We start from the raw sequence: 14,709 nt of genomic DNA on the forward strand, positions 1-14,709 counted from the left end.
TAACAACGATTAACCATGTAACCAAGTCTTGATGGACATTTACCCTCGGCTGTAAATCATGACAGAAAAGTTGGTGCAATTCAAAAAACTCTTTTCCATGCAAGTCCACCAAGCACAACACAATGGATGAAAGACTTGGGTGTAAATTATTTGCAGAATCTTCTTTCACTATATAAATTCAACGAAGTTTATAAAGATGTTCAAATTATAGTGATGTTAAATTGTGTGTCAAATTTTGCAAAGTATGCCAGACAGAAAATAATTAATGGGAATTTAAAGACCAGAAGCCATATTTAGGTATTTATATTTATTTATTACTAAGAATATTTATTTATTTAAGGATTTGACCATACGAAATTAAAAAATAAGTAATAATACGGCTTTATTCATAGCATTGTGTAAGTCATTACAAAAAGTTCCACGTATTTTATATTTTGTTTACATTAATTATGCATCTATCACACTTTTGATGAAATTTGAAAACCAATTCGACCTGCACTAACGCAGATTCTAATCTATTGCTCATAATCTCTAAATCTTTTACAATTTATACTTTCATCACGTCAAAAATTGTGTAATGTTTGTCCAGTTAGACTCAAAACAATTCACTCCCAATCAAAAGTTGTAATTATGTTCATCCGTTGTAATCAGAGCAAATTTTGAAATCAGCCCAACTATGGGTAATTCTGCTTTATTGGGGACCATTATCTTTTACCTACGTACATAGATCTAGCTGAACCTCACGACCATTGGTACAGAGACAACGATGCATGAAATCAGAACTAAACTATTGTAACAACAACCCTTTTTGGTGACTTGCACTCATTTGCAGAAGTAAAGTAACACTGCCACCGCCCACCCTTGCCCTGCTAAATATTACTTCGTCGTTCGTATTACACATTATTAAAAGAAACTGGCGGACGTTTGGGTATTACCTCAATTTGTAGTACCTCAAACTTAATCCCACAACAGGGCTGAATTGAATTGAAGTCCAATTATGTGGGATCTCATAGGAGGCTCAAAACCTTATTATGCCCGTGCTAAAACCATTCGATGTTCATTCTTCCTTGGCACCTCTTCACGGAAGCGTCACTTTATCATCTTCTCTCCTCTCTCTCTCCTTCGAGGGGCTGAGAAGTAGTTTACAAAGTGCCAATCGAGTCTCAAATTCTCATAGTTTTTAGTAAATTAATTTCTCCACAAAAATTCGAGTCGTCTCATAAATATCGAAAAAAAAAGCTGCATTCCTCATCGTCCCGAAGAAAATAAACCTGTTCTCCAGTGATTTGAATATCTGATTGCATAATAATTCGAATTTTTGCCTTGAGAAACCTGTCATATTTAAGTATTTAGAGTTGTTATCATTGTAAAAAGTTGCATTCCCACACACACACACATGGACTAACAAAACAAAATAATCAACTACTAACAAAAACCTTGCAAGGTGCATCTTCTCTCTGCGGCGAGAACATCCCGATAAAAGTGAGTTAAAAAAAGTGCATTCTCTCAATTTAACATATATTTTTTTTTACATAACTTGATTTGATTGATCCCACCAACCCTTCACAGAACCAGAAAAAACTAAGTTTGCAATTAGAAATTCAATTGAGAAATTTACATATTGCATCTCATCTCATCTCATGATCAGAAACCAATCTCTTGCGCATATCGTATCTCATCTCATATTATTTATATCGCATTGTTTGTGTGTATTTGAATTTGAGCAATTCATGCAACAAAGAGTGAGCCAGCTACCAATGAGAAGTTATAAAGTATAAAGTCTCAGAGTCAAGTCAAAAGTCAGAAGAAGTGAAGGGTGGAATTTTTAATAGGAGGAGGAAGTGCATAAAATTGGTTTGGCATGGTCGATTGACCGATAGTCTCGTATCTGTCAGCAGTGTCAGCGTCATCATTGTATGCATTGACTTGAGATGTGAAAGTGAGACTTGTTGTGCTTATCTCATGTATGTAACATAACGCTAAGAAAATATTTATGTAACTAAAAAATAATATACTAATTTTTGACGTAGCTTAGAGAATTGTGTGTATGCATGTGAAGCTTTGACATCACAACCTGACCACCGTTTGCATGTTAGTAGATACGAGATGACTATTGAATAATTGAATATTGAGACTGACTGTTGACTTTTGATGGTGTCTACCTGCATGAAAAATACGCATCGTTTAAATTAGAATTATTATCTGGCTCCTTTCATATTATTGGAGTTGGCAGTGGTCATAGATAATTAGTTGAAGTGGTCAGAGTCAGTCGTTCACTTGGTCAGGAGGGTGGACAGACGAGTTGGTTCGCTTTCGGTGTTGATTTCCTACTTCCCTATTTAAAGAGTTTGGTTGTGCATTTGTTTTCGTGACTATTCGGAGACTTGTGGGGTTGCAAAAGTAAGAAGGGTGACCACAACGATGATTTGAATTGAGTCTGATAAGCTATTTCTTACCACCAACATACTTATCCCTTGTAGGTCAGCACTACTGGTTGGTGGACGAATAAGGGCGAAATGGCCCGTCTGAGACTGCCCCTATGCCTTTGTCTGCTCGTAAGTTTCACCGTGGTCACCGTGGTGTCAGGTCAGGATGACGAGACGAACGGAGGCCTTCACCCCAACTCGAATCAGATCGAAAAGCTGTGCAAGGACAGGCCGGAAAATGAGTATTTTCGCTTAACCACGGTCGGCGATTGTCGTGACGTTGTGCGCTGCGATAAGGCCGGATTGACGGGGACGATTCGTCTGGCCGGGGTGAAATGCCCGAATGGCTTGGCGTTCGATATCTTCAAGCAAACGTGCGACTGGAAAGGACGCGTCAGCAATTGCGACAAGTTGGAAAGTAAGTTGCTTAGTTTAAGACATCCTCCAAGATCAATCATCTTTGTCATAATTATAAACTCAAGCTCAGACAGGGTAGAGGTTCATTTCCTAATAAATAACAATGGCTAACTTGTTGAGTAATGTGCTATTGTAAAATTAGACAAGTAATTATTGTATGAGATGGAATGACATGCAAAAAATTCAATAGATACACTAAAAAATTCAATGTCATTTCCTGTTAACTGCGCGTTGCGTTATGCGTAAATGAGCCCTTTCAGAAACTTTTTAAACCACCTTTAAATTGCAGAACCACGTAAAATCCTCCCAAATTTGGTGACTGATGAGCCCGTCTGCCCCGACGGTAAATTGCAATGTGGAAATGGAGAATGTATTGAAAAGGCTTTGTTTTGCGATGACAAGACCGATTGCGCTGATGGTTCTGATGAGAATGCGTGCAGTAAGTGCAGATATAAAACATGTTAAATACATTTAGATTATAGAAAAACCGGATGTAACGCTGTTTTTAATTTGTGTCATGTTTTCAGGCGTCGAAACTGATCCCAACAGATCCCCGGAGTGCGATACGAACCAATGCGTACTTCCCGACTGTTTCTGCTCTGCTGACGGTACCAGAATTCCTGGAGCTCTGGAACCAAATTCTGTAATTTCATTAATTCTTACATACATAATTCCGAAATTGAGTGTAACCGATCCACTTTCATACAATTTGTCGAGTTGAGTGTGAGAGATTCATGTGTGATTAAAAATCCTTCCACTCGCCATTGACGATGGGGTTGAATAGGTGACAGTGAAAGTTTGACTTTTGAACGAATGCTCCTTGGCGTCGGCTAGTGCAGTTTCTTTTTTTAATATTTATACTCACATTCTATTTATTTACTGCATGCATTTGTATTCAGTAGACTTTTTAAATTACTCGTACTATGGATTGGCTATCCTTCTTTCTTATGGTGCGAGGTTATGACGGTGCAATTAACGTTTAGAAGAATACATAATGGACGCCGTTGTCGTCAAATGAGGTTTCTTTTGTTATTTAAGTACTTACTACTCAATTACCTTGCGCTCTTCTAATTTAGGATTAGGATAAGACCTTCATTGTTGCAAAAGTTTGAATATTCATTTATGCGTTTATTTATGTATTACAGGTTCCTCAGATGATTACGGTAAGAAATTTAGTACAATTAAGGTTCCATTCGATTTAAATGACAACATGGTATAAAATGTATCATTGACCACTTTACCAGATCACTTTCAACGGAGCCATAAACGTGGACAATGTGGTAAGTTGATTGGCGTTATATACAAAGTTTGTTGTATGTGAAAGGTTATCTTATTGTATGTATTCATTATCCGATATAATTTTGTGTAGGATTTGTACGCTGACATTTTCAATGGTGCTCGTCAAAATCCAAATGGTTGTCAAATTAAGGGAACTTTCTTTGCGTCTCACAAATACACAAACTATTCGGCTGTGCAGGTACATACTACATAATAAAATCCTTCAGCTCTCTCATTAAGTAGAGCCTGTCAAAAATTGATTCGAAATTAAATGTTGACACAATCTTTTTAGGAGTTGCATCGACAAGGTCACGAAATCGCCAGCTTTTCTGTGACCAACAAGGATGACCCAAAATATTGGACGGATGGAAGCTACGATGACTGGTTAGCTGAAATGGCTGGAAACAGGCTTATCATCGAACGGTATGTAAATCATTTGAAGTTTCTTTGGGAGATGGGATTTCATAGTTTTCTGCTTTAAACCAGATTTGCTAATATTACTGATGGATCCATTATTGGGTGTCGTGCTCCCTACCTGCGAGTTGGAGGAAATAAGCAATTCGAAATGATGGCTGATCAGGTACAATTTGCCTGCTTATTTGCATACGTATGTATTTATTTAATTATAATTAACTTTCACTTCTCACTTTTCTCAGTTCTTTGTCTACGACGCGTCCATCACTGCCCCCTTGAGCCGAGTTCCCATCTGGCCATACACTCTCTACTTCAGAATGCCGCATAAATGTCACGGAAATGCACAAAATTGTCCATCCAGGTCTCATCCCGTTTGGGAAATGGTCATGAATGAGTTGGATCGTCGTGATGACCCCACTTTCGACGAGTCTCTTCCCGGTTGTCACATGGTTTCGTCTTGCAGGTCGGTATATTTAGGCTTCTTAGAGTAGTCTTACTTTAATAGTAATTTACATGTGACTTAACACGGACGCTATATTTACCATTGCAGCAACATTCAAACTGGTGATCAATTCGGCCGGTATGTCAATTTTAGACGGCGTGTATTAATTAATAACAAATTTTACAAATGAATTTTAATTTGCAATGACAGACTTTTGCGACACAACTTCAACCGACATTTCTCCACCAACCGTGCCCCATTGGGTCTTCACTTCCATGCTTCGTGGCTCAAGTCTAAGCGTGAATTCAGAGAAGAGTAAGTAAAATTAATTGACATTTACATAAGTTACTTAAAAACAATAAAGTCAAGTTTCAAATATTTAAATTAATGATCACAGGTTGGGCAAATTCATTGATGAAATGCTAGCCAGGAATGACGTTTATTTCGTCACGATGCTTCAAGTTGTCCAATGGATGGTAAGCAATTTAAGTCTACTTTGATATTGATAATTAACCAAATCGACAGGAAAATTTGTATTGGTTCAATTATTTAATTCCAGCAAAACCCCACTGAACTGACTGCCCTCCGAGATTTCCAAGAGTGGAAGGAAAAGTGTGATGTCAAGGTAAGTTGGATTAAATATGTAAATTTAATCCCATTTCGCCTCACGAGTTACATAATATTCTGACTATTTTCTTCTCAAAACAGGGACAACCGTATTGCTCGGTATGTAAAAATTATAAATTGACATTAAATTTAAAGCGACGTGCTGGAAAACTAACAAATTAATAATTTTCCAGCTGCCAAACACCTGCCCCTTGACCACTCGGGAACTTCCAGGAGAGACTTTGCGAGTAAGCTATTTATTTAAGTTATTAACAATTTAATTACATATAATTTTCCTCTCAGTGCCCAGTTTTAATTTTAACTAAATTTAAATTTACTTACTAAAAATTTTAATAAATTTAATTTTAGCTCTTTACATGTCTCGAATGTCCACGACATTATCCGTGGATCTTGGGTGAGCACGATTTAATAATAAAAATTAAGCTCCCCAATAGTAAAGTACAAAATTTAATATAATTCTAACTCATTTAGACCCCACCGGAGATGGCCAAGCCTTTTAAACTCTACCCATTTGCGTTTTAATTTTACATGATTTCGTGAAATTTATCTCTCCACAAATGATATGCAATTCTGCCAAGATAAACATGTGCATGGCTTGCACGAACGAGTTGAATACTCTGATTTGTTCTCATTGTAAACTATTTTATTCACAAATTTTTAAAACATTTGTAATTTGTATAGTGTGATTTTGTGTTGTATAACTATTATTTTTTGTTTTGTGCGAATAAATGAAAGAGTTTTATACAAAAAGCAAGTTATAACTTTAAAGAAACATAAAATTTGTAGCCTATTTTTTACAATAAAATGAATCTTAACATAAAACAGAAAGAAGTAAAAGTCATCATGGTCAAAAATCATGTAAACGTTTGTCAAGAACTTGACAAAATACTGTCATAAGAAAAAATAGGTTGTTTTGCGTAAGCTTTTTTAGGCCCACGCAATAAGTGCGATGATACCAGCACCAATAAGGAATGCCAAAATGTGCGTAAAAATGGGCCCAGCAGTAACATCGAACTTTAAGAAGTGGCGAATGATGAAGGTGAACATGTTGATCTTGGTGTCATTGTATGGTGGATATCTACATAAATACGTGTTCACATTGGCATAATCGATTAAAATTACGATAGAACATAGTCAATTGTACAAATATTTGTAGTTACCGAGCTTCTCCCAATTTCTCGCTAAGTGGACTCATGCTCCTGTCCAGAACGGATCGATGATGCGAGAACGTGTCGAATGAACTCTTTCCTTGATACCTTCCCATGCCAGAGTTACCTTCATCAAGAAATCCTGTCAGATTGGGGTCCAAAACTATGTAATAAACTAATGATAAACATACCAACTCCACCAAAAGGAAGCCCGTTCCCTGCAGGAAAAAGTTCATTTATGATTTCATACATGGATATGCACTTATCTCCCAGAATATAACCATAATTGCAATTATAAATTTATGTACAACTTACAAACGCAGTGCCACATTGTATCCCCAATGCAGACACCTCCACTAATCGTCTTGTCCTTAAAGTCATTGTTTACTTTTGAATTCTTGGCGAAGGAATACAAAGCCAATGGTCTCGGTCTAAATGTTACAGCATAAAATAACTTATTACTTATCACAGTTTTTTCATAGGTTTGGGCAGCTCACCGAGAATTTACAATATCAATCGCTTCATGAATTGAATTTACAGAAACGATTGGGAGGATCGGTCCGAAAATCTCTTCCATCATCAAAGGATCGTCAAGGGCCACGTCAACTGTTAAATTAAATACCAAAATATTGGTGTTGATCACATATCCATTCGCAATTTACTTGGAATATCGTATTAATCTTACCCACGATGGTTGGTTCCACAAACAAATCCTGAACATCGACTCTGCCCCCGAGTACAATTTTCCCTCGAGTCGTGTCCAACAAGTTTTTCAATCGCAAACAATGTCTTTCACTGATGATTCTGGTAAAACTTTGTGATTTTTGGGCATCTCCTTCGTACCATTCCTTGACAATGGTTTGGGCACACTTGACAAATTCTGTCTCGACTTTTTTCGAACAAAGTAGATAATCAGGGGCAATACAAGTCTGCCCAGCGTTCGCATAACGGCCCCACAGAACTCGTTTGCAGGCTATTTCATAATCCGAATTGTCGTCAATGTAGGCAGGTCTGTGGGTAATATGGGAGAAGTTAATTAATGATTAAGTTAATGCGACAATTAAAGTGAAATTAGTCTTACGATTTCCCCCCCAATTCTAGAGTTACTGGACAAAGATGCTGGCTTGCCGCTTGCATCACCAACTTTCCAACGTTTGACGAACCCGTGTAGAAAATATAGTCAAATTTGTATTTAAGCAAGTGCTGCGTTTCCTCAGGGTTTGCTTGGATAACGTGATAACATTCCTGAAAATTATTGATAAACTGATGGTGATAACACGGAACAATGATTTTATGAAAATCCAGAAGCTGTTACCGGATCCAAATATTTAGTTATCATTTCTGCCATCAGTTGTGCCGTGTGTGGCGCAACTTCAGAAGGCTTCAAGACCACGCTGTTCAGATTCATGCATTAAGTCCATGAATATATTTTAAAAGTAAACATAACGTTTCGTGATTTATTTTATTTTTGTAATAACCTGTTTCCAGCAGCCAATGCCCCTATTTAAAAAATTACTCGTCTTATGCATAGCACTGAATACTTGGTGTTAAATAAATAAATAGTAAATGTACCAATCATTGGCTGCAGTGAAAGTAAGAACGGGTAATTCCATGCCCCTGAATGAAACACAAAATGTTTAACAAGTTTCTCTTTATGCGTGTACGGTTGGTTACCCAAAATCAGGACAACGCCGAACGGAACTTTCTCAATCATTCCTTTGTCCAGGGCAGCCAGCAAATTAAACGGGAGGACATCTGGACTCGCGTAAGACTTGAGGTTATCAATAAACACTTTGGCCTCGTGGATAATGCCCTCAATCTCGTACAGAGTGACTGAAAGACAATAAAATTCGCACATGTAATTCCCATATGAAATAATTCTTGTAAAAAGTGTGCTTATTGACACCTTCCAATTTATGCTTCCTCAGATCCAAGTTGATCGCATGTTGAATTTCCGTTCTGCTTTCCTCCATCATTTTCACGAATTTCCTCAACTGCGCCAATCGAAAGGAAAGGGGACGAGTTTTTCCTGAATTGAATGCATTTCTAGCCACCGTGATGACCTATGTGTGAAACCGAATTAAATCCAATCCAGCAGTTTAACCCCAATAAAAATAAAAATTTGATAATAACCTTTTCAAAAGATGCGTCGATCGACATATTTCCTAATTCTGAAAAATGTATGCAAATCAAATAAGAATATAATCCAAGGAGTCAGTTAAGACCGTCGCACCAAAAAAGACTGGAATGCAAATGAGAAAATTGTCCAGAAAAAAAAACGAACTGTTTTCACTCTTGGCAAGAACGAGTGTTGTTCAGGAACGTTACATGAATAATAAATCTATCTGTGGGTACCAACTCTTGCGGAGTGTCCGATCATAGTTATGCAATTATTAGCAGGACGTATTTATGTATGTAACATCTAGCAAATCTGAAAAGCTGCTCTATAAGAATGCATACACATAGAATTCTCATCACTTAAAATTATATGGTCATCATGTTTATAAAGTGTGAATCAGGCCACTAACTAAATCGCAAACATTGCTTGCGACGGTCTTAGCATGCGAACCCTCTTCCTCCATTACCAGCACGAACCGTGATTCTTTCTGCAAAATCAGTACATTTATATTGGCATGTATTTATGTCCTACAAATAACAAATATACATACATACACATTTACGTATGCCTATATGTACATAAAGCACACATTGTTGTTGGGTCGCCAGCAGTAGTGCGAAGCTCTATAATTTTGTCTTCAAACATTCCCAAGAACTTAAAAGGGTGGACATTCTCATGAGAACCTAACCCTGGAGCACGTAGATATGTACATATGCAGTAAAATACGATGAATGTCATGCCTTGATGTCGACTTGAAGTTCATGAGGTGGCAGGTACATGGGCATATATGCTTAGGCAGCAGAATCAGAATATGCACATGCATATAATTATTGTACATATGCATCAAAGTGGAATATATGTATCTATGCATTTACTTGGGTACAAGTCTTGTTACTTTTTGTTGGTATTCCTTTGGGTAGAATTTCTATTTCAAGTTTTTACTCGCTACCACACCAAACGAATGTACATAACCTCAAGGCGAGCAAGGTTTGACTTACTTAATGGATGACAATTTATTATTACTCGAGCATAACCAATGAACAGCGATATTATTGTTATTGGTACACTCACCATGAAATTAATGAACAATGTATAATAAAAAAAGTGGTATGCTTATGTATGTCTCTGTTGTTCGAATACATATCGGTTCGTTAAGAATTTGGGTTCAGTTGCGCACTTGTACATATGTGCATACCTAAATTCGGGAGTGATGTCTGGCTGGACATAAGTATTTAGTTGTGAATGGACAATGTTAACAGTATGCATTTTATAATTAATATGTGAATCCCAACCTCGAATGCACCTACGTACAAAGAAATGAAAATATGTACATGCGAAGTAAAAAATGAATGCATGAGAATTTCTACCGTTTTAATTTGTGACAAGATTTTTAAATCTTAATAAAGCACTGATCAAATAAAATATAACGATTTATTGTAAAATCCATGTTTGTAATATTTATACATCGAGATCACAACGATCACATTAGACACCTTCACATCAAGCAAGTTACGATTATGATTGAAAATGTTTCTCTGTTTAAAGAAACATCTATGCAGTCATTAGAAAAGTCAAATTAATTTACAATTATAAAATAAATCCTTATTGTTGTAGATTGTACTGTTACCCATCATAACCAGTTGTTCGAATACTTAAACAAGGGGGTCATTTTCAAAAATAATTAATTACATAAATACTTTTTATACATAGTCAGACATACAACATAGAGTATTGATAAACATATTATTACGTATCTTTTATAGGTATTTATATAGTCGGTTGGTTGTACGTATTTATGTATTTATTATAACGAGGTTCCAATTTTTGTTATTTACTCAGGGTAAAAATGACGTTTTGATACTTTGTAAATCGTTCGTATCTGTGTGTGGTGGCGAGAGATAAACGTATCTGGCTAAATTGACTTGTACATATTTATATTACAAATTAATGACAGGCAAACCTTGCGATTTGCTAAAAAACTATTTAGTTACTCTTGAAGGACGCTGCCTTAGACGCCTACCTACGGGTTCACGTTTGGCAGAACGCTTATCCGAAGTTGGGACGGATTTAGGTTTGCTTTGGCTTTTCGGCCGAGTACTGGACTTTTTCCTTGGACATCTTCTCCTCCTTCTTTCCCCTTCGACATAATCCGGGTCGCGGTCGTCATCGTCTGAGGAACTGCTGCTGCTGCTGCTACTCTTGGTAATATCCACTGATTCCTCGGCTGAGTTGTCCGAGTCAGACAAATCTTGCCATTCTGATGCCGCACTCTTTAATTTTTTCAGATATACGCGTCCAGGCACCTTCCTTCCTGTTTCTTTCTCGTAGCGATCCACATCTTTCTGTTCGGTGTCAATTTCGTCTTCACTGCAATTGCGACAGAATTAAACGAACGTAATACATGCATAACTAAACTTCAATATTAATTAATTCAATACGAATGATTTTAATATAGATTCAACATCATCTTATATATAAATATTGTGTACTTACGTGCATGATACAACCTCACATTTTAGTTGTTTAGATATTTTGTGATCATCGAATATGTGCTCCATTAGTTGCGTCTCTGAAGAGAAATCGCGTTCCCAACAAATGCAGCATCGGTAAAATCTGATAGTTATTGGTGTGACAGTTATTTCCACGTCATCGTCTGTGTAATTCATCGTTTCCTTAATTTTACTGGGTTGAGGTGGGGTTTCCGGCGAAGATTTGTTTGTTTCTGTTTGTGGGACAGGGTCGACAGGATCCGACAGTGGTTCATGACTTTGTTGTGGGAACACCACGTTAAGGTCGTCTTCTTCTTTGGAATTTGAGCACATTGTAACAATATCGTCCAGGCCTCCAGGAAGAAAACTCCAGTTTGACTCGGCCATTTGCAGAAGATCACTCACTGAACACAAATCATTCGAATCGCCAGCAGGTAAGCCACTTAGCAAATCGCTTAAACTTCCGAAATCAGTTGACTCTGACTCCAAAGACTTATCTGCAGGTTGAGTTGTGTTGAGCCCAAGGAAGTTAAACGAGGATGCTCCGTCGTCTTCGAATGATGCACTCATTGGTTCAGGACAATTATTCTGAATGACCGAAGAATGCTCCCCAGAGTTGAGAACTCCATCAGTTGAGGATTGTGTGTCATAATTTTTGGCACCTTTCGACCCAGCAAAGTCATGGCCTTGCTCATCCTCCTGCAACGTATCAGGAGTAGTAGTAATAGCATCTTCCCCAATATTAATGGCTGGCTCGTCACGTTCATTCTGTGGTTGTGGGGTAGAGTCTAAATCGCAGAATGACTGGTCCCCCATTGACTTGGTAAGCTCTTCAGTGATGACATCACTTTGATTTGAATTGGTACTAAGACTTGAATAATCAGGACTAGTAGTAGGTTGTGAGTTGAATGAATGGCTGTCGTTTTGTTCATCCAGTACGGCTGGAGGGTGTTCCTGGTATACTGGAAAGTCGAAGGTCTGGGTGTAACTTGTGGCCGTTGGAGGTAGAAAGGTGACCTCGTCTTCCTCGTCGTTGTGAGGACCAGTGCATACCGAACGAAAATGTGTAACCAACCCCGACGACGCCTCTAACGACTTATTTGTACGTTCTCTCGCTCTTCTACGAGGTGTCATTTTCCTCCTATAAAGTTGATCTGGTCTCTCAAAAGTAGGTCCTCCAGTTCGTGGTTCGAAATTGAGTGCTTTGAAAGTAGAACGTGGAAGATGCATGCCGCTGTGAATTACAATTCTGTCAAAGATGATGTCGTCGTCCTCTTCCACTTGACAGTTTGCGCCCTCATCTCCACCCACGGTACTTTCCGGTTGGACGTCGACTTCTTCCATTGCAAGTTCGTATATCTTCCTCTTTAACAACTTCTGCAACACCCAATCAAATTCTATTAATCAATTTATATTAAACAAATTAAACCTTCACTTTATAAATCTGCATCAAATTTAAACTAAACCTTACAATTCTATTTAATTAGACAAGAATCCTTCAATCTTCTAATCCAGAATTCCATCCGTCAGTCTCTTGAGCTCGTGTAGTATTAAATCCTGTAAATTTTAAAAGTCATTATTATAAGCCACTAGAAAACCTTACAACACCCAACAATATACCACCGTCAACCGTATGGACAAATGAGGAAAAGGTATTTAAAAATGATATCAGTTTAAACAAGCAAACTAGCATCATTTACCACTCCGTAACATTATATTACCAATCAACTGTCCCTAAAATGTGTGCACTAATTTTACAGTGTAATAAATTATAAATTGCTGTTTTTCCTTACACAATTAACTTGGACCCTGATGCTGATCCTCCTGATAACGATTCCTCCAGTCAAATGAAACGAAAACGACCCAAAGACAAAATATTAGTAACTCGTCCACTTGCACATTTCATTTCACAACTGTTGGTGTTTTTTAGTTCGTCGATTCTTATTCTGCCTGTGCTACTGTTTGGTTGCCCTTGTTGATTTTATTATACACTTTACGTACATGCTGCCAGTGCTGACTGAAGCAAAACCATTCTTGCTCATATTTCCCTTCTTCTTTCTTTCTTCGCTGCAGTTCGCAAGAAACCCAATTTATTTATATCGTTCAAGTACCACGAAATATTTAAGTAGTCGACTACTAAACTAAATAACGACCATTATTCGACTGGTTTTGCTGTGATGTGATGTGATGATTCGTCCTTTTTTCCACTTAAAACATTCACAGTACAAATAAATACCATTCACCAACCACCACTAACTAACCACCGACCGAGTATAATGAAATGAATGTATGTAAACTAAACGCTCTCCTCAGATAAGTATGTAGATTTCACTTGTTGAAACAGTTTTATTTAGCGAGTAGAGTACCATTACAAAGTATTGATTTAGCATGCACGACGACGGTTTGATGATGATGGTGATGGTGATGACAGTTGTGTAAAAAATACAATCCATCCATCCAGTTTTATGGGTTTTCAATAGGTTATTCATGTTCGTTGTCGACCGAATTGAGCTGGGCATGTTAGGTACATATAATATTTTAGAATGAATTGAAACATGCGTTCCCGTTTTGTTTGTTCGGTGTCAAGTTTACTTTATCGATTATAAACTTTATATAATGGTCCCAACTGCGGTGTAGGTATTAAGATAATCACATGAATTACATTACATTTCGTGGAATCCGAAAGTTTCATGAGTGATTTGATTACCAGTTTCATAAAACTGATAGGACTTCATGGCCATGGGATGATGTGGCATGGCATTTAGTATGATGCATGTACATATGACAAATAATATTACACAGTTTGGCAATATAATTGTACTAATGAAACTCGTAAAGTTTATTCAACTCGGTATAAACGTAGGCAACGACTGAAATTTTGGTAATAAATTATGCATCGTATCCATTACAGTCGCCCCCAGCCATGAGACAGCACTCTTTCGAGGCACACCCTGCCTGGCAATTTTCCCCCGATCCGCAAGGAATTCGGGTTCCGACGCAGTGGGGGAAGAGGAAGAAGAGCATCCCCATTCGACATCGGCACTTGAAACCAGAGAAAGCTGGAGGGATTCCGATGATGCAGCCGGGCGTTGCAGAGTCCAATTTCAAGCTGCATGCGCACCCTACCCCACGAGGTCCGGCAGACACGGAGGTTGCTATTTGAACAAGAAATGTACGTAAGTGATGAGATGGATTATGCACGTGGGATGTTAACACCTTACCCAAAAGGTAGACGGTTGCGAGGGTGAGGAACAAAACAAGGGTGACGTGATGACGTGATTCCATCGTAAATTGGAAATGATGGGGGATAATGTTTGAAGAGGGATCAAGTATCTCGAGCAGAAGAGGA

The 14,709-nt window shown here is 37.8% G+C and overlaps 3 protein-coding genes across 4 annotated transcripts; 1 reads left to right on the plus strand and 2 right to left on the minus strand.

Annotated features, from left to right (window-relative positions):
- The first annotated feature begins 1,053 nt into the window (after positions 1–1,053).
- On the plus strand, positions 1,054–6,354 carry LOC110858658 (chitin deacetylase 1). Of its 2 annotated transcripts, none has more exons than XM_022107491.2 (18): positions 1,054–1,482; positions 2,481–2,844; positions 3,133–3,282; positions 3,371–3,486; positions 3,989–4,006; positions 4,088–4,123; positions 4,213–4,320; positions 4,414–4,544; positions 4,608–4,701; positions 4,778–4,998; positions 5,086–5,115; positions 5,188–5,292; positions 5,375–5,453; positions 5,537–5,602; positions 5,686–5,703; positions 5,778–5,831; positions 5,953–5,998; positions 6,076–6,354. In XM_022107491.2, exons 2-18 carry the CDS (start codon positions 2,517–2,519, stop codon positions 6,102–6,104), a joined length of 1,629 nt encoding a protein of 542 aa, XP_021963183.1. In that variant the 5' UTR covers positions 1,054–1,482; positions 2,481–2,516; the 3' UTR covers positions 6,105–6,354. The 2 variants fall into 2 exon arrangements, with proteins under 2 accessions (XP_021963183.1, XP_021963182.1); XM_022107490.2 differs by lacking the exon at positions 1,054–1,482 and adding an exon at positions 1,500–2,400.
- LOC110858659 (aldehyde dehydrogenase, dimeric NADP-preferring-like) lies at positions 6,230–9,124 on the minus strand. The gene is made up of 13 exons (XM_022107492.2): positions 8,886–9,124; positions 8,659–8,815; positions 8,427–8,585; positions 8,325–8,369; positions 8,231–8,252; positions 8,068–8,146; positions 7,834–7,997; positions 7,438–7,763; positions 7,250–7,358; positions 7,068–7,183; positions 6,944–6,970; positions 6,765–6,879; positions 6,230–6,682 (listed from the first exon to the last, which is right to left on the minus strand). The coding sequence occupies exons 1-13, from the start codon at positions 8,910–8,912 to the stop codon at positions 6,532–6,534; spliced, it is 1,497 nt and encodes a 498-aa protein (XP_021963184.1). The 5' UTR covers positions 8,913–9,124; the 3' UTR covers positions 6,230–6,531.
- A 1,161-nt stretch (positions 9,125–10,285) lies between these two features.
- On the minus strand, positions 10,286–13,598 carry LOC110858488. The gene is made up of 4 exons (XM_022107292.2): positions 13,154–13,598; positions 12,832–12,917; positions 11,365–12,737; positions 10,286–11,238 (listed from the first exon to the last, which is right to left on the minus strand). Exons 3-4 carry the CDS (start codon positions 12,702–12,704, stop codon positions 10,851–10,853), a joined length of 1,728 nt encoding a protein of 575 aa, XP_021962984.1. The 5' UTR covers positions 12,705–12,737; positions 12,832–12,917; positions 13,154–13,598; the 3' UTR covers positions 10,286–10,850.
- Between the last annotated feature and the right edge of the window lie 1,111 nt (positions 13,599–14,709).

This window comes from Folsomia candida, unplaced genomic scaffold (assembly GCF_002217175.1).
Source record: "Folsomia candida strain VU population unplaced genomic scaffold, ASM221717v1 Fcan01_Sc021, whole genome shotgun sequence".
In the NCBI taxonomy this organism is placed as follows: Eukaryota; Metazoa; Arthropoda; class Collembola; order Entomobryomorpha; family Isotomidae; genus Folsomia; species Folsomia candida.